The sequence below is a fragment of the Oncorhynchus keta genome, chromosome 28, assembly GCF_023373465.1.
Source record: "Oncorhynchus keta strain PuntledgeMale-10-30-2019 chromosome 28, Oket_V2, whole genome shotgun sequence".
Lineage (NCBI taxonomy): Eukaryota > Metazoa > Chordata > Actinopteri > Salmoniformes > Salmonidae > Oncorhynchus > Oncorhynchus keta.
The window spans coordinates 19,254,103-19,278,753 of NC_068448.1; the positions used below are offsets into that span (position 1 = coordinate 19,254,103).

Consider the following 24,651-nt stretch of genomic DNA (forward strand, 5'->3'; position numbering starts at 1 on the left):
GCTTGAGAGATGCAGAGAAGAATGGGAACCTCCCCATCCAACCTGACAGGGCTTGAGAGATGCAGATAAGAATGGGAACCTCCCCATCCAACCTGACAGAGCTTGAGAGATGCAGATAAGAATGGGAACCTCCCCATCCAACCTGACAGGGCTTGAGAGATGCAGATAAGAATGGGAACCTCCCCATCCAACCTGACAGAGCTTGAGAGATGCAGAGAAGAATGGGAACCTCCCCATCCAACCTGACAGAGCTTGAGAGATGCAGAGAAGAATGGGAACCTCCCCATCCAACCTGACAGAGCTTGAGAGATGCAGAGAAGAATGGGAACCTCCCCATCCAACCTGACAGAGCTTGAGAGATGCAGAGAAGAATGGGAAACTCCCCATCCAACCTGACAGAGCGTGAGAGATGCAGAGAAGAATGGGAACCTCCCCATCCAACCTGACAGAGCTTGAGAGATGCAGAGAAGAATGGGAACCTCCCCATCCAACCTGACAGAGCTTGAGAGATGCAGAGAAGAATGGGAACCTCCCCATCCAACCTGACAGAGCTTGAGAGATGCAGAGAAGAATGGGAACCTCCCCATCCAACCTGACAGAGCTTGAGAGATGCAGAGAAGAATGGGAACCTCCCCATCCAACCTGACAGAGCTTGAGAGATGCAGAGAAGAATGGGAAACTCCCCAAAGGTGTGCCAAGCTTTTAGCATCCTGCCTAAGAAGCCTGTCAATGCTGTGCTTCAACAAGGTACTAAGTAAAGGGTCTGAATACTGAATGTAATTTGGGAGGAAGATTGTTGTTGGGGGTGGGTTGTGTTTGGTTTTATCAACAGTTTTTCAACATAATTAGTATATAGTTCAGAATAACATTTTAAAAACTAGAAAGAAAAGGAAGAATAGAAATGAAAAGGACTATCAGTACTTTGGGTGTCGACAGTGAGGGCTGGGACTCCTAAACCGTCAGAGCAGGGTGATAGTTTGAACTGAACACTATAGGTCTGCTGGTGTTATAAATGTTATGAATGGGTGTGATGTAATTCACTTATAGATCAGTGACCGATGGCTAATGAAAAGGTACTACTGTTATACTGTACCTTACATTCAGTTGCCATGTAAGGTACTAATTGTAATTGTGTAATTAGGGCCAATCTCAAATCATGACGACCTGTTGTCATCTCCTGATCCTCCATATCATAACTACTGACTTCAGCTTTGATCTGGACTTTGGACAGGGATGTTATTAATGTCTTACTTCTGACTGTAGGGTTGGAAGGTGCATCTTCGAGTACTGATGTATTATCTGCAACAGAGCTGGAGGCATCTGTGATAACCGTATCAGGTGCAGCAGTGGAATCAGTGGGGTCAACTGCTTGAACTCCATCTGAGAGAGAGAAATGAAAAATAATCAATACAGTAGACCTGATACTGCCCCACTGTTCAGAGCTTAATGCAACCTTACCTCGCATCCTTAATGCAACCTTACCCTGCAATGTTAGTGCAAGGACTTTATATCCTGTAATGATTGTAAAGCATGTCAAACAATCAATGAAACGGACAATGCAAGACTGGTTTTGCTTCACATAGGCTAGAGCCAGAATTGTACTAACCCTACCACTGTAGGGAGCGCTCAAACTTTATTTAGTGTTCCTCTCCTTTCAGACAGTAGCTCTGCACTCTCTACAAACAATATTCTTAAACACGCCTATGGTAAATTACTGTTTACCATAGGCTGTAGGTATCCAGAAGGCTAATCTGTGGGATGAGTTTTGGCGCATGGGTGGTGTGTTTGTGTGACTGTGGATGGCCCCTATGACCGACACCCTGTGCCCTCGACCACGCCCAGAAATTGGGGAAAACAAACATTATTTCCAATTAACCCCCAGTAAAGACCCAGCATTGTTTTTTTGTATTACAGAAATCACAAAACATGCCGATAAGCTGCTGTGTTGTTCAATGTACATGCTCCCACATAAAAATCCTGACCTACGGTTCCTAATGCTCCCACATAGGGAAATAGAACCTGTGAGAAGAGCCCTGAAAATGTTGATCATTTGAATGTGGAGCACAGGGCTTAACATGTCTCTCAAGGAGGCTAAAAATAGATTTTGTCTTGGAAAGTTTAATATTTGTAGGAGTCGGGTAATTGGTTAAGGAGGCGGAGGTTTGAATATGTTGAAGCCAGCAATAACAAGGGAGATAATATGTCCAGGAAGATTGGTGTCAAGTTGAAACAGAGTGAACCGGACGCTAATTCGAGTTCTGGAGGTGAAACGGAAGGGGTAGAAGCTGTTGTGAGGAGCTCGTTGTACGAGCCTTGCATTGATGGGGATGCTCATGATGAAGATACGTTTAATCCAGAAGGAGTTCGAGTTCTGGAAGTGAAATGGAAGGGGTAGAAGGTGTTGTGAGTAGCTCGGAGAACAAGCTTTATTGATGAGCATGGTTATGATAAAGATACGTTTGATCCAGAAGGAGTGACATTTTTGGAGAAAGTGGATCCTTGCCTTTTGGCAGATCCATTTGTGGTTTCAGGGTGGGGGAGAAAGGAGTTGGGTGCAGTTGAATCAGGGAAGGTAACCTGTACTGGAACGGTGATATTCGTTTGTGTTTCTTCTGACCTCAGGGATCAGGCGCTCCGTGTCACACAATTTGGGTCAAGATCTGTTTCTTGCTTTGCTCATAGGAACAGGGCACAGTAAAAGGAGTGATTTATGGGGTAGCGTTAAGTGTGGAGGTGGAGCTATTGAAGTTTCTTGGTGTTTGTAATGCCCAATGTTTGGTGTGACTCAGACCTGGTGGTGAGCGTGATGAAACAGAGGAGTGAGTCACTGTCAATCTTTTTAAGTCAGTCTTTACCCGACAAGGTCATGTTAGGATATACAGTACATTCGGAAAGTATTCAGAGCCCTTGACTTTTTCCAAATGTTGTTACGTTACAGCCTTATTGTAAAATGTATTAAATAAAATCTTTTCCTCATTAATCTACACAGAATACCCCATGACCAAGAAAAAACAGGTTTAGAAACTTTTGAAAATGTATAAAATAATAAAAACAGAAATACCTTATTAAGTGTTATATAAGTATTCAGAGCCTTTGCTATGAGACTTGAAATTGAGCTCACATGCATCCTGTTTCTATTGATCATCCTTGAGATGTTTCTACAACTTGTTTGGAGTCCACTTGTGGTATATTCAATTGCAGCAACACCCATCCAACCTGACAGAGCTTGAGAGAATCTGCAGATAAGAATGGGAGAAACTCCCCAAATACAGGTGTGCCAAGCTTTTAGCATTATACCTAAGACTCAGTACTGTCATCATTGCCAAAGTTGCTTTAACAATGAAACTTACTAACTATAAGGTCTACCTATATAAATGTTATGTTTCCGTTTTCATTTTATAAAACATTTCAAAAAATCAGTTTTTGCTTTGTTATTATGGGGTATTGTGTGTTAATTACAAAAAAACGATCTAATCTTTTAGAATAAAGCTGTAACATAACAAAATGTGGAAAAAGTCGAGGGGTCTAAACGACCACTGTAATGTTCAATCCACTAACTTCTTGTGGCTGTATTTAGCGTTTGTTTGTGTTGCTGGTTTTTATAATGTTATAATGTTCCAGTAGGTAGCTAGCTAGCACTCATTCATGTGGCTGATAGCACCATCATGGAAAGGGACATGAGGGAAGCCCTACAATATAACTTTTTTTCTAAGTAGTGAAAACGATTGGGAGAAGGCAATGTTGAAACGTCATCTTTAGACATGTTGGACTTTTCGTACAATGTAGTTGACTAAAATACGCAGGTGAGAATTGCGTTTGAAAAAGAGAACGTTTTTGCTGTGAACCGTGAACAGGTTGTTTTCGCCACAAATGCGTTCCGTGAGAGGTTAGTTCCACTCCACACCTTCCACGTCGTGCATTATTTTCCACAGAATGCACTGCCCCTCGTTGATTATACTTTTTTATACCACAGCTTTAAAATTAATTGTTGCAGATAGAAATGAGACGACATTCACTGAAGTAGCTAGCAAGTTCACGATCTAGATAGCTACAGTAGTTGCCTTGGTAACCAAACAGATGTGCTTTCCCCCAGATCACAGTTTATTTGGTTCTTAAAACTTAAAACGTCTTAAAATGTCCCATTTCGACAACTTCCGGTGAAATTGCAGAGCGCAAAATTTAAATTAAATTACTATAAATATAAAACTTTCATGAAATCACAAGTGCAATACATAAAAATAAAGCTTAACTTGTTAATCCAGCTGCCTTGTCAGATTTCAAAAAGGCTTTACGGTGAAAGCAAACCATGCGATTATCTGAGGACAGCGCCCAGCACACAAATGCATAACAAATAATTTTCAATCAGGGAGTTGCGACACGAAAGTCAGAAATAGCGATATAATATATGCCTTGTCTTTGAAGATCTTCTTCTGTTGGCACTCCAAAAGGTCCCAGTTACATTACAAATGGTCCTTTTGTTCGATAAAGTCCTTTGTTATATCCATAAAAACTCAGTTTAGTTGGCGCGCTTCAGACAATAATCCACTCGGTTTCCCTCCTTCAAAATGCATTCAAAATGAATCCCAAACGTTACCAATAAACTTATCCAAATAAGTCAATCAACATTTATAATCAAACCTTAGGTACCATAATACGCAAATAAACGATACAATTTAAGAAGGAGAATCGTTATTGTCTTTACCGTGAGAAAAATACCAAAGAACGCGCTCTCATTCAAGCGCTCTCATTCACGTGCTTGGAAACACTACAGCCAAAATGGGAGCCACCTAGAAAAACTACAATTTCTGGCTCATATTTCCAAAAACCAGCCTCAAACTCTTTCTAAAGATTGTTGACATCTAGAGGAAGCCCTAGAAACTGCTATTATAAAAGTGCCAGCCATTGAAATCAGTGGTAGGATGAAACATTTTTTTGTGGGGGGGGTATGGTTTGTCCTCTGGGTTTTGCCTGCCATTTCAGTTCTGTTATACTCACATACATTATTGTAACAGTTTTAGAAACTTTAGAGTGTTTTCTATCCAAATCTACCAATTATATTTATATCCTAGCTTCTGGGCCTGAGTAGCAGGCAGCTTACTTTGGGCACTCTTTTCATCCGGACGTCAAAATACAGCCCCCTGTCCCAAATAAATTTTAAGCCTGGTTGCAACAGATGAGTGGTAAATACTGTAGTTTGGAACCATGGAAAATAGACAGGTTTGCTGTTTACCTCATGATGCAGTCATGAAAAACTATGACTTTTGTGTCATGTTGAGTCAGTAGAAACAAACAAAATCCCACTGTGAAACCAGTGAACATGAAAGTAAGCATACTCTATTACAATATATCTATGATACTCCAAGTATGCAAACAGTCATTACTGTGAGACATGCAGGCATTGGGAGAAGATGTGCCTAAAGGAGATTTTCCCCAATCTACACAGACAAGAGATCATTTGTCTTCTACGCTATGACCTCTGTAACCTGGGGTTGGATTTTAGAATGCACTGCCATGTCAAATTCTTTGCTCTCTAGAGATGTAATCCACTCTGTGAATCTGCAAGTCCCTAATTTTCAGCACCTGGATTTGATGTGGTAGTTGTCTGCTCGAGTTTTCACAGCTCCAGCTGCCAGCCTCCTATCAGTGGGAATGTGTTCAGTTTAACGACCTCTCCAAACAGACTTGCTTGCCAAAGTATTATGCTAGCTTGCTATTATGAAAATTGAATTCAACAATGCCAATAATGTTTTCAATTCGACTTTTACTTTCAAAAGCAGATTAAAACTAGAACATGTAAGAATGAACTTCATAGCCATTGAATTCTACCACGCAATTAGGGAAATATTGCATGCTCTAGAATGCCCTTCAAGCCAATCCGAAATGAGTATTCAACAATGCCAAGGTATAATTAAGCAATAAGGCAATAGGGGGTGTGGTATATGGCCAATATACCATGACTAAGGGCTGTTCTTATGCAAAACGTATTGCAGAGTGCCTGGACACAACCCTTAGCTGTAGTATATTGGCCATATACCACAAACACTCAAGGTGCCTTATTGCTACTATAAACTGGTTACCAACATAATTAGAGCAGTAAAAATAAATATTCTGTCATACCCATGGTATAAGGTCTGATATACCATGGCTGTCAGCCAATCAGCATTCAGGGCTCAAACCACCCAGTTTATAATATCTAAAACTGACTGGGACTATGCTGGATTGCCATTGTAATGTAGAATGTTCATTCAAATGATGTTAACTGATGTGGCTCATGCAATGGAATGTATTTTTTTGTAATGTCAGTTGACTCAACAAATCACAGCACAGATTGAAGGGTACACTGCTTTTACTTCCATTCTTACTCAAAATGGCTGCCAGCCCACCCATTATGCCATCATTGACTTGAATGGAGACGGCCTTTCTATTTATTATATTTCTATGGTTTAAACACTGCTTGATGTGGAAACAAATGTGGTTTGCAAAGCCCTATAACTGGAACAATTATCTTCCCAACGCTACGGCATAATCACGACGCTCATGAGCACACCACAACACATTATTTATCAAATCACCACAAACCATCCACCCATTCTAGTGGATGTTAACTTCCTTTTTCTTCTATTGTGATGATGCATTTTACATTTTAACATACTGCAAACCACAGATGAGAGGATGTTAGCCAACCTCTTTTCAAGGATGAATGCACAGCCTACGTCTTTGTATGGATGTTAGCTAGCAAGCATTATTAACAAGTTTGAAGCGTTACCTCAATATTTCCAATGATTATTAATAGCTGCCAAGTGGCCACCATGATAGTGTGTCTCCAGAGCTGCACACTAAGTCCTGTAAAATGTGCTACACTTCCCTCCTGCAGTGCACTTTATCTTGACAGCAAGTGGCAGTGCCAACCAAGGCATTTGACATTATGCAGAGCACGTCATATATTGTAATTGGCCTAGCTGGGCATAATTCCTCAATGTTTAAGTGTTTTTAAAAGAACCTAGCTAACTCACTTTGGCCCTGAGATGACACGTTTATTGATACAGTAATTGTGAATAAGAATGCACAGCTAAACTTCCAAGATCTAGCAATCAAACCCCCCCACCCCATCGCTCACCTCATATGTAGGCCTTCTCATGTTGACACCTTCTTACTCACATGTTCTTCTCACTCACATGTTCAAGATGTAAAAACATATTTTCATGTCTGCAAGCCTACTGTACTGTACACATGTCCTTGAATGCACTAACGAAATACAAATGTATGGTCTTGCAATGAGATGCTTACAGAATGTCTCTTTTCTGATTGTTGGACCTCTCTCTCTACTCCAGCAGGTTATACAGTCAAGTGCTTCCTTGGGCAGTGATAATAGGAGGGCAAAAGCTGTTTATGGCGTGAGACTTTTTAACTCTGATGGTATTAATCATGCTATTAATGTGCTCCCCTGTCTACACACACATCCAACCTGGCCTACCTCTGCATAGCATCACCCCAGCATGACGGTGGTTTACACTTTATGTGATGCTTTACACACACACACACACACACACACGCACACACACACACACACACACACACACACACACACACACACACACACACACACACACACACACACACACACACACACACACACACACACACACACACACACACACACACACACACACACACACACACACACACACACACACACACACACACACACACACACACACACAGAGAGAGCTGAGCTGAGCTGAGTGAGAAATCTCAACCACCGCCCCAGCAAAGCCAATCCCCTCTGTTATCCCTCACTACACTACCGTGTCAGGCCAACACACAAGCCTGCTTTCAGCCCAAACACACGCCCCTACTCCACACAGTGGCTTCTTTCCTCCAGGAGTGTTTTGGGTGCTTTGGAGCATGGAGGCTGGGCACCAGTCAAATACAGCTCCAACCCTGTATGAGGCCTCAGTACCCCCAGTACCCTAAGTCTTCCACAGCCAATGCTACTCTGGGTGTTTTAGCCTGTATCACATTGTGGTGGGGAGGCACGACCGCCATAGGCCACTAAATCATGGGCTGCAGTGTGGATGGGATGTGACGGGCCTGGTAGTGCGTGACAGCTGAAATGCTGCTTCTATAGCCTGGCTGTGATTGGACCCATCAACAGCACATGATACCATAGTAAGTAGTAACGTTCTATGACCAAATGAGAAGACAACCCATAGAATTACATATAGAATCTATATAGAATCGTGATTTAATAGGATCTCTGTGGGACAGCCACAGACCTAACTGACACGCTACAGAGATGTGGGTAATTCTGTTGGGTTGATGAATGGAGAGGAGATGGTTGACTTCATGGTTATATTTTCTGAGGGGAGCTGGTTATAATCCCTGGGTGAGGTCACTGACTTGACATACTATAGAAAGTCACACTGTACATATATCAAGTATCTACACTTCCATAAATAAGTGCTATTCCTGGAAGTATGTTATGTATTTCACGACTGTACGCAGTCATTTTTAAATCGAGAGTTCCAGGAAAGTCACAAGGAGTAAATATTATTTGTAAATCTCAGGTCATCCCAACGATGAGCAACCACTCAATGTAGGTACATTCATAAACACATAGGCTATTCTCCTCTAAAACACCCCTGTTGGAGCTGACAACAGTGAAACTCCCCTGTTGGTGCTGACAACACTGAAAATCCACAGTTGGAGCTGACAACACTGAAACTCCCCTGTTGGAGCTGACAACACTGAAAATCCACAGTTGGAGCTGACAACACTGAAACTCCCCTGTTGGAGCTGACAACACTAAAACTCCCCTATTGGAGCTGATATGACACTGAAACCCTGATGGAGCTTTCAACACTGAAACTCCCCTGTTGGAGCTGACAACAGTGAAACTCCCCTGTTGTAGCTGACTCGACACTGAAACTCCCCGTTGGAGTTGAAATGACGATGAAACTCCCATCTTGGAGCTGACAACACTGAAACTCCCCTGTTGGAGCTGACACAGCACTGAAATTCCCCAGTGTGAGCTGACACGGCGCTGATACTCCCATGTTGGATTTGACACAATCCTGAAACTCCCCTGTTGAAGCTGACACGACAATGAAACTCCCCTGTAGGAGCTGACACGACACTGAAACTCCCCTGTTGGAGCTGACACAAGACTGTAACTCCTCTGTTGGAGCTGACACAAGACTGTAACTCCCCTGTTGGAGCTGAGACGACAATGAAACTCCCCTGTAGGAGCTGACACGACACTGAAACTCCCCTGTTGGAGCTGACACAAGACTGTAACTCCTCTGTTGGAGCTGACACAAGACTGTAACTCCCCTGTTGGAGCTGAGACGACAATGAAACTCCCCTGTAGGAGCTGACACGACACTGAAACTCCCCTGTTGGAGCTGATACAAGACTGTAACTCCTCTGTAGGAGCTGACACAAGACTGTAACTCCCCTGTTGGAGCTGACACAAGACTGTAACTCCCCTGTTGGAGCTGACATGACACTGAAACTCCCCTGTTGGAGCTGACACAAGACTGTAACTCCCCTGTTGGAGCTGACACAAGACTGAAACTCCCCTGTTGGAGCTGACACAAGACTGTAACTCCCCTGTTGGAGCTGACACGACACTGAAACTCCCCTGTTGGAGCTGAGACGACAATGAAACTCCCCTGTAGGAGCTGACACGACACTGAAACTCCCCTGTTGGAGCTGACATGACGCTGAAACTCCCCTGTTGGAGCTGACACGACACTGAAACTCCCCTGTAGGAGCTGACACGACACTGAAACTCCCCTGTAGGAGCTGACACGACACTGAAACTCCCTGTTGGAGCTGACACGAACTGAAACTCCCCTGTAGGAGCTGACACGACACTGAAACTCCCTGTTGGAGCTGACACAAGACTGTAACTCCTCTGTTGGAGCTGACACAATCCTGAAACTCGCCTGTTGGAGCTGACATGACGCTGAAACTCCCCTGTTGGAGCTGACACGACACTGAAACTCCCCTGTAGGAGCTGACACGACACTGAAACTCCCTGTTGGAGCTGACACGACACTGAAACTCCCCTGTAGGAGCTGACATGACGCTGTAACTCCCCTGTTGGAGCTGACACGACACTGAAACTCCCCTGTAGGAGCTGACAAGACACTGAAACTCCCCTGTTGGAGCTGACACAAGACTGTAACTCCTCTGTTGGAGCTGACACAATCCTGAAACTCGCCTGTTGGAGCTGACATGACGCTGAAACTCCCCTGTTGGAGCTGACACGACACTGAAACTCCTCTGTTGGAGCTGACACGACACTGAAACTCCTCTGTTGGAGCTGACACGACACTGAAACTCCTCTGTTGGAGCTGACACGACACTGAAACTCCCCTGTTGTAGCTGACACGACACTGAAACTCCCCTGTTGTAGCTGACACAAGACTGTAACTCCTCTGTTGTAGCTGACACGACACTGAAACTCCCCTGTTGTAGCTGACACGACACTGAAACTCCCCTATTGTAGCTGACACAAGACTGTAACTCCTCTGTTGGAGCTGACACGACACTGAAACTCCTCTGTTGGAGCTGACACGACACTGAAACTCCCCTGTTGGAGCTGACACGACACTGAAACTCCCCTGTTGTAGCTGACACGACACTGAAACTCCCCTGTTGTAGCTGACACGAGACTGTAACTCCTCTGTTGTAGCTGACACGACACTGAAACTCCCCTGTTGTAGCTGACACGACGCTGAAACTCCCCTGTTGGAGCTGACACGACACTGAAACTCCTCTGTTGGAGCTGACACGACACTGAAACTCCTCTGTTTGAGCTGACACGACACTGAAACTCCTCTGTTGGAGCTGACACGACACTGAAACTCCCCTGTTGTAGCTGACACAAGACTGTAACTCCTCTGTTGTAGCTGACACGACACTGAAACTCCCCTGTTGTAGCTGACACAAGACTGTAACTCCTCTGTTGTAGCTGACACGACACTGAAACTCCCCTGTTGTAGCTGACACAAGACTGTAACTCCTCTGTTGGAGCTGACACGACACTGAAACTCCTCTGTTGGAGCTGACACGACACTGAAACTTCTCTGTTGGAGCTGACACGACACTGAAACTCCCCTGTTGTAGCTGACACGACACTGAAACTCCCCTGTTGTAGCTGACACAAGACTGTAACTCCTCTGTTGTAGCTGACACGACACTGAAACTCCCCTGTTGTAGCTGACACGACACTGAAACTCCCCTGTTGTAGCTGACACGACACTGAAACTCCTCTGTTGTAGCTGACACAAGACTGAAACTCCCTGTTGGAGCTGACACGACACTGAAACTCCCCTGTTGGAGCTGACACAAGACTGAAACTCCTCTGTTGGAGCTGACATGACGCTGAAACTCCCCTGTTGGAGCTGACACAAGACTGTAACTCCTCTGTTGGAGCTTACACAAGACTGTAACTCCTCTGTTGGAGCTGACACAAGACTGTAACTCCTCTGTTGGAGCTGACACAAGACTGTAACTCCTCTGTTGGAGCTGACACAAGACTGTAACTCCTCTGTTGGAGCTGACACAAGACTGTAACTCCTCTGTTGGAGCTGACACAAGACTGTAACTCCTCTGTTGGAGCTGACACAAGACTGTAACTCCTCTGTTGGAGCTGACACGACACTGAAACTCCCCTGTAGGAGCTGACATGACGCTGAAACTCCCCTGTTGGAGCTGACATGACGCTGAAACTCCCCTGTTGGAGCTGACATGACGCTGAAACTCCCCTGTTGGAGCTGACATGATGCTGAAACTCCCCTGTTGGAGCTGACATGACGCTGAAACTCCCCTGTTGGAGCTGAGACGACAATGAAACTCCCCTGTTGGAGCTGACACGACACTGAAACTCCCCTGTTGGAGCTGACACGACACTGAAACTCCCCTGTTGGAGCTGACACGACACTGAAACTCCCCTGTTGGAGCTGACACGACACTGAAACTCCCCTGTTGGAGCTGACACAAGACTGTAACTCGCCTGTTGGAGCTGACATGACGCTGAAACTCCCCTGTTGGAGCTGACACGACACTGAAACTCCTCTGTTGGAGCTGACACGAGACTGTAACTCCTCTGTTGGAGCTGACACAATCCTGAAACTCGCCTGTTGGAGCTGACACAATCCTGAAACTCGCCTGTTGGAGCTGACACAAGACTGTAACTCCTCTGTTGGAGCTGACACAATCCTGAAACTCGCCTGTTGGAGCTGACATGACTGAAACTCCCTGATGGAGCTGACACGACACTGAAACTCCTCTGTTGGAGCTGACACAAGACTGTAACTCCTCTGTTGGAGCTGACACAATCCTGAAACTCCCATGTTTGGAGCTGACACGGTGCTGGAACTCCCCAGTGTGAGCTACACGGCACTGAAACTCCCTGTTTGAGCAAACTCAACACTGAATCTCCCCTGTTTGAATTGACACAATCCTGAAACTCCCTGTTGGAGCTGACACAACGCTGAAACTCCCTGTTGGAGGTGACACAACGCTGAAACTCCCTGTTGGAGCTGACACAGCACTGAAATTCCCCAGTGTGAGCTGACACGGCGCTGACACGGCGCTGATACTCCCATGTTGGATTTGACACAATCCTGAAACTCCCCTGTTGAAGCTGACACGACACTGAAACTCCCCTGTTGGAGCTGACACGACACTGAAACTCCCCTGTTGTAGCTGACACGACACTGAAACTCCCCTGTTGAAGCTGACACGACACTGAAACTCCCCTGTTGGAGCTGACACGACACTGAAACTCCCCTGTTGTAGCTGACACAACACTGAAACTCCCCTGTTGGAGCTGACACGACACTGAAACTCCCTTGTTGGAGCTGACACGACACTGAAACTCCCCTGTTGGAGCTGACACGACACTGAAACTCCCCTGTTGGAGCTGACACGACACTGAAACTCCCTGTTGGAGCTGACACAACACTGAAACTCCCTGTTGTAGCTGAAACGACACTGAAACTCCCCTGTTGTAGCTGACACGACGCTGAAACTCCCCTGTTGGAGCTGACACGACACTGAAACTCCCCTGTTGGAGCTGACACGAGACTGAAACTCCCCTGTTGTAGCTGACACGACACTGAAACTCCCCTGTTGTAGCTGACACGACGCTGAAACTCCCCTGTTGGAGCTGACACAACGCTGAAACTCCCCTGTTGGAGCTGACACGACACTGAAACTCCCCTGTTGTAGCTGACACGACACTGAAACTCCCCTGTTGAAGCTGACACGACACTGAAACTCCCCTGTTGGAGCTGACACGACACTGAAACTCCCCTGTTGTAGCTGACACGACACTGAAACTCCCCTGTTGGAGCTGACACGACACTGAAACTCCCCTGTTGGAGCTGACACGACACTGAAACTCCCCTGTTGGAGCTGACACGACACTGAAACTCCCCTGTTGTAGCTGACACGACACTGAAACTCCCCTGTTGGAGCTGACACGACACTGAAACTCCCCTGTTGGAGCTGACACAAGACTGTAACTCCTCTGTTGGAGCTGACACAAGACTGTAACTCGCCTGTTGGAGCTGACATGACGCTGAAACTCCCCTGTTGGAGCTGACACGACACTGAAACTCCTCTGTTGGAGCTGACACGAGACTGTAACTCCTCTGTTGGAGCTGACACAATCCTGAAACTCGCCTGTTGGAGCTGACACAATCCTGAAACTCGCCTGTTGGAGCTGACACAAGACTGTAACTCCTCTGTTGGAGCTGACACAATCCTGAAACTCGCCTGTTGGAGCTGACATGACTCCGAAACTCCCCTGATGGAGCTGACACGACACTGAAACTCCTCTGTTGGAGCTGACACAAGACTGTAACTCCTCTGTTGGAGCTGACACAATCCTGAAACTCCCATGTTTGGAGCTGACACGGTGCTGGAACTCCCCTGTTTGAGCAAACTCAACACTGAATCTCCCCTGTTTGAATTGACACAATCCTGAAACTCCCCTGTTGGAGCTGACACGACGCTGAAACTCCCTGTTGGAGGTGACACAACGCTGAAACTCCCCTGTTGGAGCTGACACAGCACTGAAATTCCCCAGTGTGAGCTGACACGGCGCTGACACGGCGCTGATACTCCCATGTTGGATTTGACACAATCCTGAAACTCCCCTGTTGAAGCTGACACGACACTGAAACTCCCTGTTGGAGCTGACACGACACTGAAACTCCCCTGTTGTAGCTGACACGACACTGAAACTCCCCTGTTGAAGCTGACACGACACTGAAACTCCCCTGTTGGAGCTGACACGACACTGAAACTCCCCTGTTGTAGCTGACACAACACTGAAACTCCCCTGTTGGAGCTGACACGACACTGAAACTCCCCTGTTGGAGCTGACACGACACTGAAACTCCCCTGTTGGAGCTGACACGACACTGAAACTCCCCTGTTGGAGCTGACACGACACTGAAACTCCCCTGTTGGAGCTGACACAACACTGAAACTCCCCTGTTGTAGCTGAAACGACACTGAAACTCCCCTGTTGTAGCTGACACGACGCTGAAACTCCCCTGTTGGAGCTGACACGACACTGAAACTCCCCTGTTGGAGCTGACACGAGACTGAAACTCCCCTGTTGTAGCTGACACGACACTGAAACTCCCCTGTTGTAGCTGACACGACGCTGAAACTCCCCTGTTGGAGCTGACACAACGCTGAAACTCCCCTGTTGGAGCTGACACGACACTGAAACTCCCCTGTTGTAGCTGACACGACACTGAAACTACCCTGTTGAAGCTGACACGACACTGAAACTCCCCTGTTGGAGCTGACACGACACTGAAACTCCCCTGTTGTAGCTGACACGACACTGAAACTCCCCTGTTGGAGCTGACACGACACTGAAACTCCCCTGTTGGAGCTGACACGACACTGAAACTCCCCTGTTGGAGCTGACACGACACTGAAACTCCCCTGTTGGAGCTGACACGACACTGAAACTCCCCTGTTGGAGCTGACACAAGACTGTAACTCCTCTGTTGGAGCTGACACAAGACTGTAACTCCTCTGTTGGAGCTGACACAAGACTGTAACTCTCCTGTTGGAGCTGAGACGACAATGAAACTCCCCTGTAGGAGCTGACACGACACTGAAACTCCCCTGTTGGAGCTGACACAAGACTGTAACTCCCCTGTTGGAGCTGACACAAGACTGTAACTCCCCTGTTGGAGCTGACACAAGACTGTAACTCCCCTGTTGGAGCTGACACGACACTGAAACTCCCCTGTTGGAGCTGAGACGACACTGAAACTCCCCTGTTGAAGCTGACACGACACTGAAACTCCCCTGTTGGAGCTGAGACGACAATGAAACTCCCCTGTAGGAGCTGACACGACACTGAAACTCCCCTGTAGGAGCTGACACGACACTGAAACTCCCCTGTTGGAGCTGACACAAGACTGTAACTCCTCTGTTGGAGGTGACACAATCCTGAAACTCGCCTGTTGGAGCTGACATGACGCTGAAACTCCCCTGTTGGAGCTGACACAATCCTGAAACTCCCCTGTTGGAGCTGACATGACGCTGAAACTCCCCTGTTGGAGCTGACACGACACTGAAACTCCCCTGTAGGAGCTGACACGACACTGAAACTCCCCTGTTGGAGCTGACACAAGACTGTAACTCCTCTGTTGGAGCTGACACAATCCTGAAACTCGCCTGTTGGAGCTGACATGACGCTGAAACTCCCCTGTTGGAGCTGACACAGCACTGAAATTCCCCAGTGTGAGCTGACACGGCGCTGATACTCCCATGTTGGATTTGACACAATCCTGAAACTCCCCTGTTGAAGCTGACACGACACTGAAACTCCCCTGTTGGAGCTGACACGACACTGAAACTCCCCTGTTGTAGCTGACACGACACTGAAACTCCCCTGTTGAAGCTGACACGACACTGAAACTCCCCTGTTGGAGCTGACACGACACTGAAACTCCCCTGTTGTAGCTGACACAACACTGAAACTCCCCTGTTGGAGCTGACACGACACTGAAACTCCCCTGTTGGAGCTGACACGACACTGAAACTCCCCTGTTGGAGCTGACACGACACTGAAACTCCCCTGTTGGAGCTGACACGACACTGAAACTCCCCTGTTGGAGCTGACACAACACTGAAACTCCCCTGTTGTAGCTGAAACGACACTGAAACTCCCCTGTTGTAGCTGACACGACGCTGAAACTCCCCTGTTGGAGCTGACACGACACTGAAACTCCCCTGTTGGAGCTGACACGAGACTGAAACTCCCCTGTTGTAGCTGACACGACACTGAAACTCCCCTGTTGTAGCTGACACGACGCTGAAACTCCCTGTTGGAGCTGACACAACGCTGAAACTCCCTGTTGGAGCTGACACGACACTGAAACTCCCCTGTTGTAGCTGACACGACACTGAAACTACCCTGTTGAAGCTGACACGACACTGAAACTCCCCTGTTGGAGCTGACACGACACTGAAACTCCCCTGTTGTAGCTGACACGACACTGAAACTCCCCTGTTGGAGCTGACACGACACTGAAACTCCCCTGTTGGAGCTGACACGACACTGAAACTCCCCTGTTGGAGCTGACACGACACTGAAACTCCCTGTTGTAGCTGACACGACACTGAAACTCCCCTGTTGTAGCTGACACGACACTGAAACTCCTCTGTTGGAGCTGACACAAGACTGTAACTCCTCTGTTGGAGCTGACACAAGACTGTAACTCCCCTGTTGGAGCTGAGACGACAATGAAACTCCCCTGTAGGAGCTGACACGACACTGAAACTCCCCTGTTGGAGCTGACACAAGACTGTAACTCCCCTGTTGGAGCTGACACAAGACTGTAACTCCCCTGTTGGAGCTGACACAAGACTGTAACTCCCCTGTTGGAGCTGACACAAGACTGTAACTCCCCTGTTGGAGCTGACACGACACTGAAACTCCCCTGTTGAAGCTGACACGACACTGAAACTCCCCTGTTGGAGCTGAGACGACAATGAAACTCCCCTGTAGGAGCTGTCACGACACTGAAACTCCCCTGTTGGAGCTGACATGACGCTGAAACTCCCCTGTTGGAGCTGACACGACACTGAAACTCCCCTGTAGGAGCTGACAAGACACTGAAACTCCCCTGTTGGAGCTGACACGACACTGAAACTCCCCTGTAGGAGCTGACAAGACACTGAAACTCCCCTGTTGGAGCTGACACAAGACTGTAACTCCTCTGTTGGAGCTGACACAATCCTGAAACTCCCCTGTTGTAGCTGACACGACACTGAAACTCCTCTGTTGGAGCTGACACGACACTGAAACTCCCCTGTAGGAGCTGACACGACACTGAAACTCCTCTGTTGGAGCTGACACAATCCTGAAACTCCTCTGTTGGAGCTGACACAATCCTGAAACTCGCCTGTTGGAGCTGACATGACGCTGAAACTCCCCTGTTGGAGCTGACACGACACTGAAACTCCTCTGTTGGAGCTGACACAAGACTGTAACTCCTCTGTTGGAGCTGACACAATCCTGAAACTCGCCTGTTGGAGCTGACATGACGCTGAAACTCCCCTGTTGTAGCTGACACAATCCTGAAACTCCCCTGTTGGAGCTGACATGACACTGTAACTCCCCTGTTGGAGCTGACACGACACTGAAACTCCTCTGTTGGAGCTGACACGACACTGAAACTCCCCTGTTGTAGCTGACACGACACTGAAACTCCCCTGTTGTAGCTGACACGACACTGAAACTCCCCTGTTGTAGCTGACACGACACTGAAACTCCTCTGTTGGAGCTGACACGACACTGAAACTACCCTGTTGGAGCTGACACGACACTGAAACTCCTCTGTTGGAGCTGACACGACACTGAAACTCCCCTGTTGGAGCTGACACGAGACTGAAACTCCCCTGTTGGAGCTGACACAAGACTGTAACTCCTCTGTTGGAGCTGACACGACACTGAAACTCCCCTGTTGGAGCTGACACGACACTGAAACTCCCCTGTTGGAGCTGACACGACACTGAAACTCCCCTGTTGGAGCTGACACAAGACTGTAACTCCTCTGTTGGAGCTGACACAATCCTGAAACTCGCCTGTTGGAGCTGACATGACGCTGAAACTCCCCTGTTGGAGCTGACACGACACTGAAACTCCCCTGTTGGAGCTGACACGACACTGAAACTCCTCTGTTGGAGCTGACATGACGCTGAAACTCCCCTGTTGGAGCTGACACGACACTGAAACTCCTCTGTTGGAGCTGACACGAGACTGTAACTCCTCTGTTGGAGCTGACACGAGACTGAAACTCCTCTGTTGGAGCTGACACGAGACTGTAACTCCTCTGTTGGAGCTGACACGAGACTGTAACACCTCTGTTGGAGCTGACACGAGACTGTAACTCCCCTGTTGGAGCTGACACGACACTGAAACTCCTCTGTTGGAGCTGACACGAGACTGTAACTCCTCTGTTGGAGCTGACACGAGACTGTAACTCCTCTGTTGGAGCTGACACAATCCTGAAACTCCCCTGTTGGAGCTGACATGACGCTGAAACTCCCCTGTTGGAGCTGACACGACACTGAAACTCCCCTGTAGGAGCTGACACGACACTGAAACTCCCCTGTTGGAGCTGACACAAGACTGTAACTCCTCTGTTGGAGCTGACACAATCCTGAAACTCGCCTGTTGGAGCTGACATGACGCTGAAACTCCCTGTTGGAGCTGACACAGCACTGAAATTCCCCAGTGTGAGCTGACACGGCGCTGATACTCCCATGTTGGATTTGACACAATCCTGAAACTCCCCTGTTGAAGCTGACACGACACTGAAACTCCCCTGTTGGAGCTGACACGACACTGAAACTCCCCTGTTGTAGCTGACACGACACTGAAACTCCCCTGTTGAAGCTGACACGACACTGAAACTCCCCTGTTGGAGCTGACACGACACTGAAACTCCCCTGTTGTGGCTGACACAACACTGAAACTCCCCTGTTGGAGCTGACACGACACTGAAACTCCCTGTTGGAGCTGACACGACACTGAAACTCCCCTGTTGGAGCTGACACGACACTGAAACTCCCCTGTTGGAGCTGACACAACACTGAAACTCCCCTGTTGTAGCTGACACGACACTGAAACTCCCCTGTTGTAGCTGACACGACGCTGAAACTCCCCTGTTGGAGCTGACACGACACTGAAACTCCCCTGTTGGAGCTGACACGAGACTGAAACTCCCCTGTTGTAGCTGACACGACACTGAAACTCCCCTGTTGTAGCTGACACGACGCTGAAACTCCCCTGTTGGAGCTGACACAACGCTGAAACTCCCCTGTTGGAGCTGACACGACACTGAAACTCCCCTGTTGTAGCTGACACGACACTGAAACTACCCTGTTGAAGCTGACACGACACTGAAACTCCCCTGTTGGAGCTGACACGACACTGAAACTCCCCTGTTGTAGCTGACACGACACTGAAACTCCCCTGTTGGAGCTGACACGACACTGAAACTCCCCTGTTGGAGCTGACACGACACTGAAACTCCCCTGTTGGAGCTGACACGACACTGAAACTCCCCTGTTGTAGCTGACACGACACTGAAACTCCCCTGTTGTAGCTGACACGACACTGAAACTCCTCTGTTGGAGCTGACACAAGACTGTAACTCCTCTGTTGGAGCTGACACAAGACTGTAACTCCTCTGTTGGAGCTGACACAAGACTGTAACTCCCCTGTTGGAGCTGACACGACACTGAAACTCCTCTGTTGGAGCTGACACGAGACTGTAACTCCTCTGTTGGAGCTGACACGAGACTGTAACTCCTCTGTTGGAGCTGACACAATCCTGAAACTCCCCTGTTGGAGCTGACATGACGACTGAAACTCCCTGTTGGAGCTGACACGACACTGAAACTCCCCTGTAGGAGCTGACACGACACTGAAACTCCCTGTTGGAGCTGACACAAGACTGTAACTCCTCTGTTGGAGCTGACACAATCCTGAAACTCGCCTGTTGGAGCTGACATGACGCTGAAACTCCCCTGTTGGAGCTGACACAGCACTGAAATTCCCCAGTGTGAGCTGACACGGCGCTGATACTCCCATGTTGGATTTGACACAATCCTGAAACTCCCCTGTTGAAGCTGACACGACACTGAAACTCCCCTGTTGGAGCTGACACGACACTGAAACTCCCCTGTTGTAGCTGACACGACACTGAAACTCCCCTGTTGAAGCTGACACGACACTGAAACTCCCCTGTTGGAGCTGACACGACACTGAAACTCCCCTGTTGTAGCTGACACAACACTGAAACTCCCCTGTTGGAGCTGACACGACACTGAAACTCCCCTGTTGGAGCTGACACGACACTGAAACTCCCCTGTTGGAGCTGACACGACACTGAAACTCCCCTGTTGGAGCTGACACAACACTGAAACTCCCTGTTGTAGCTGAAACGACACTGAAACTCCCCTGTTGTAGCTGACACGACGCTGAAACTCCCTGTTGGAGCTGACACGACACTGAAACTCCCTGTTGGAGCTGACACGAGACTGAAACTCCCCTGTTGTAGCTGACACGACACTGAAACTCCCCTGTTGTAGCTGACACGACGCTGAAACTCCCCTGTTGGAGCTGACACAACGCTGAAACTCCCCTGTTGGAGCTGACACGACACTGAAACTCCCCTGTTGTAGCTGACACGACACTGAACACGACACTGAAACTCCCCTGTTGGAGCTGACACGACACTGAAACTCCCCTGTTGTAGCTGACACGACACTGAAACTCCCCTGTTGGAGCTGACACGACACTGAAACTCCCCTGTTGGAGCTGACACGACACTGAAACTCCCTGTTGGAGCTGACACGACACTGAAACTCCCCTGTTGTAGCTGACACGACACTGAAACTCCCTGTTGTAGCTGACACGACACTGAAACTCCCCTGTTGTAGCTGACACGACACTGAAACTCCTCTGTTGGAGCTGACACAAGACTGTAACTCCCCTGTTGGAGCTGAGACGACAATGAAACTCCCCTGTAGGAGCTGACACGACACTGAAACTCCCCTGTTGGAGCTGACACAAGACTGTAACTCCCCTGTTGGAGCTGACACAAGACTGTAACTCCCCTGTTGGAGCTGACACAAGACTGTAACTCCCCTGTTGGAGCTGACACGACACTGAAACTCCCCTGTTGGAGCTGAGACGACACTGAAACTCCCCTGTTGAAGCTGACACGACACTGAAACTCCCCTGTTGGAGCTGAGACGACAATGAAACTCCCCTGTAGGAGCTGACACGACACTGAAACTCCCCTGTTGGAGCTGACATGACGCTGAAACTCCCCTGTTGGAGCTGACACGACACTGAAACTCCCCTGTAGGAGCTGACAAGACACTGAAACTCCCCTGTTGGAGCTGACACAAGACTGTAACTCCTCTGTTGGAGCTGACACAATCCTGTAACTCGCCTGTTGGAGCTGACATGACGCTGAAACTCCCCTGTTGTAGCTGACACGACACTGAAACTCCCTGTTGGAGCTGACACGAGACTGAAACTCCCCTGTTGGAGCTGACACAAGACTGTAACTCCTCTGTTGGAGCTGACACGACACTGAAACTCCCTGTTGGAGCTGACACAACACTGAAACTCCCCTGTTGGAGCTGACACGACACTGAAACTCCCCTGTTGGAGCTGACACAAGACTGTAACTCCTCTGTTGGAGCTGACACAATCCTGAAACTCGCCTGTTGGAGCTGACATGACGCTGAAACTCCCCTGTTGGAGCTGACACGACACTGAAACTCCCCTGTTGGAGCTGACACGACACTGAAACTCCTCTGTTGGAGCTGACATGACGCTGAAACTCCCCTGTTGGAGCTGACACGACACTGAAACTCCTCTGTTGGAGCTGACACGAGACTGTAACTCCTCTGTTGGAGCTGACACGAGACTGTAACTCCTCTGTTGGAGCTGACACGAGACTGTAACTCCTCTGTTGGAGCTGACATGACGCTGAAACTCCCCTGTTGGAGCTGACATGACGCTGAAACTCCCCTGTTGGAGCTGACACGACACTGAAACTCCTCTGTTGGAGCTGACACGACACTGAAACTCCCCTGTTGGAGCTGACACGACACTGAAACTCCTCTGTTGGAGCTGACATGACGCTGAAACTCCCCTGTTGGAGCTGACACGACACTGAAACTCCTCTGTTGGAGCTGACACGAGACTGTAACTCCTCTGTTGGAGCTGACACGAGACTGAAACTCCTCTGTTGGAGCTGACACGACACTGAAACTCCTCTGTTGGAGCTGACACGAGACTGTAACTCCTCTGTTGGAGCTGACACGAGACTGTAACTCCTCTGTTGGAGCTGACATGACGCTGAAACTCCCCTGTTGGAGCTGAGACGACACTGAAACTCCCCTGTTGTAGCTGACACGACACTGAAACTCCCCTGTTGTAGCTGACACGACACTGAAACTCCTCTGTTGGAGCTGACACGACACTGAAACTCCCCTGTTGTAGCTGACACGACACTGAAACTCCTCTGTTGTAGCTGACACGACACTGAAACTCCTCTGTTGGAGCTGACACGACACTGAAACTCCTCTGTTGGAGCTGACACGAGACTGAAACTCCCCTGTTGGAGCTGACACGACACTGAAACTCCTCTGTTGGAGCTGACACGAGACTGTAACTCCTCTGTTGGAGCTGACACAATCCTGAAACTCGCCTGTTGGAGCTGACACAAGACTGTAACTCCTCTGTTGGAGCTGACACAATCCTGAAATTCGCCTGTTAGAGCTGACATGACGCTGAAACTCCCCTGTTGGAGCTGACACAAGACTGTAACTCCTCTGTTGGAGCTGACACAATCCTGAAATTCGCCTGTTAGAGCTGACATGACGCTGAAACTCCCCTGTTGGAGCTGACACGACACTGAAACTCCCCTGTTGTAATTGACACGACACTGAAACTCCCCTGTTGTAGCTGACACGACACTGAAACTCCCCTGTTGAAGTTGAAATGACGATGAAACTCCCATGTTTGGAGCTGACACGGTGCTGGAACTCCCCAGTGTGAGCTGACATGGTGCTGAAACTCACCAGTGTGAGCTACACGGCACTGAAACTCCCCTGTTTGAGCAAACTTAACACTGAATCTCCCCTGTTTGAATTGACACAATCCTGAAACTCCCCTGTTGGAGCTGACACGACGCTGAAACTCCCTGTTGGAGGTGACACAACGCTGAAACTCCCCTGTTGGAGCTGACACAGCACTGAAATTCCCCAGTGTGAGCTGACACGGCGCTGATACTCCCATGTTGGATTTGACACAATCCTGAAACTCCCCTGTTGAAGCTGACACGACACTGAAACTCCCCTGTTGGAGCTGACACGACACTGAAACTCCCCTGTTGTAGCTGACACGACACTGAAACTCCCCTGTTGAAGCTGACACGACACTGAAACTCCCCTGTTGGAGCTGACACGACACTGAAACTCCCCTGTTGTAGCTGACACAACACTGAAACTCCCCTGTTGGAGCTGACACGACACTGAAACTCCCCTGTTGGAGCTGACACGACACTGAAACTCCCCTGTTGGAGCTGACACGACACTGAAACTCCCCTGTTGGAGCTGACACGACACTGAAACTCCTCTGTTGTAGCTGACACGACACTGAAACTCCTCTGTTGGAGCTGACACGACACTGAAACTCCCCTGTTGGAGCTGACACGAGACTGAAACTCCCCTGTTGGAGCTGACACGACACTGAAACTCCTCTGTTGGAGCTGACACGAGACTGTAACTCCTCTGTTGGAGCTGACACAATCCTGAAACTCGCCTGTTGGAGCTGACACAAGACTGTAACTCCTCTGTTGGAGCTGACACAATCCTGAAACTCGCCTGTTGGAGCTGACATGACGCTGAAACTCCCTGTTGGAGCTGACACAAGACTGTAACTCCTCTGTTGGAGCTGACACAATCCTGAAATTCGCCTGTTAGAGCTGACATGACGCTGAAACTCCCCTGTTGGAGCTGACACGACACTGAAACTCCCCTGTTGTAATTGACACGACACTGAAACTCCCCTGTTGTAGCTGACACGACACTGAAACTCCCCTGTTGAAGTTGAAATGACGATGAAACTCCCATGTTTGGAGCTGACACGGTGCTGGAACTCCCCAGTGTGAGCTGACATGGTGCTGAAACTCACCAGTGTGAGCTACACGGCACTGAAACTCCCTGTTTGAGCAAACTCAACACTGAATCTCCCTGTTTGAATTGACACAATCCTGAAACTCCCTGTTGGAGCTGACACGACGCTGAAACTCCCTGTTGGAGGTGACACAACGCTGAAACTCCCTGTTGGAGCTGACACAGCACTGAAATTCCCCAGTGTGAGCTGACACGGCGCTGATACTCCCATGTTGGATTTGACACAATCCTGAAACTCCCCTGTTGAAGCTGACACGACACTGAAACTCCCCTGTTGGAGCTGACACGACACTGAAACTCCCCTGTTGTAGCTGACACGACACTGAAACTCCCTGTTGAAGCTGACACGACACTGAAACTCCCCTGTTG

The 24,651-nt window shown here is 48.4% G+C and overlaps 1 protein-coding gene across 3 annotated transcripts in view; it reads right to left on the bottom strand.

The window, feature by feature from the left end:
• Nucleotides 1-24,651, bottom strand: part of cd34 (CD34 molecule) — a 62,104-nt gene that overhangs the window by 18,036 nt on the left and 19,417 nt on the right. For 2 of the 3 annotated variants that reach the window (XM_052485083.1, XM_052485082.1), the window contains exon 2: nucleotides 1,252-1,380. The exons of the other annotated variant lie outside the window; for it this stretch is intronic. In XM_052485083.1, the coding sequence (XP_052341043.1) occupies nucleotides 1,252-1,380 (129 nt within the window). The remainder of the gene's footprint in view (nucleotides 1-1,251; nucleotides 1,381-24,651) is intronic. 3 annotated transcript variants of the gene reach the window in all.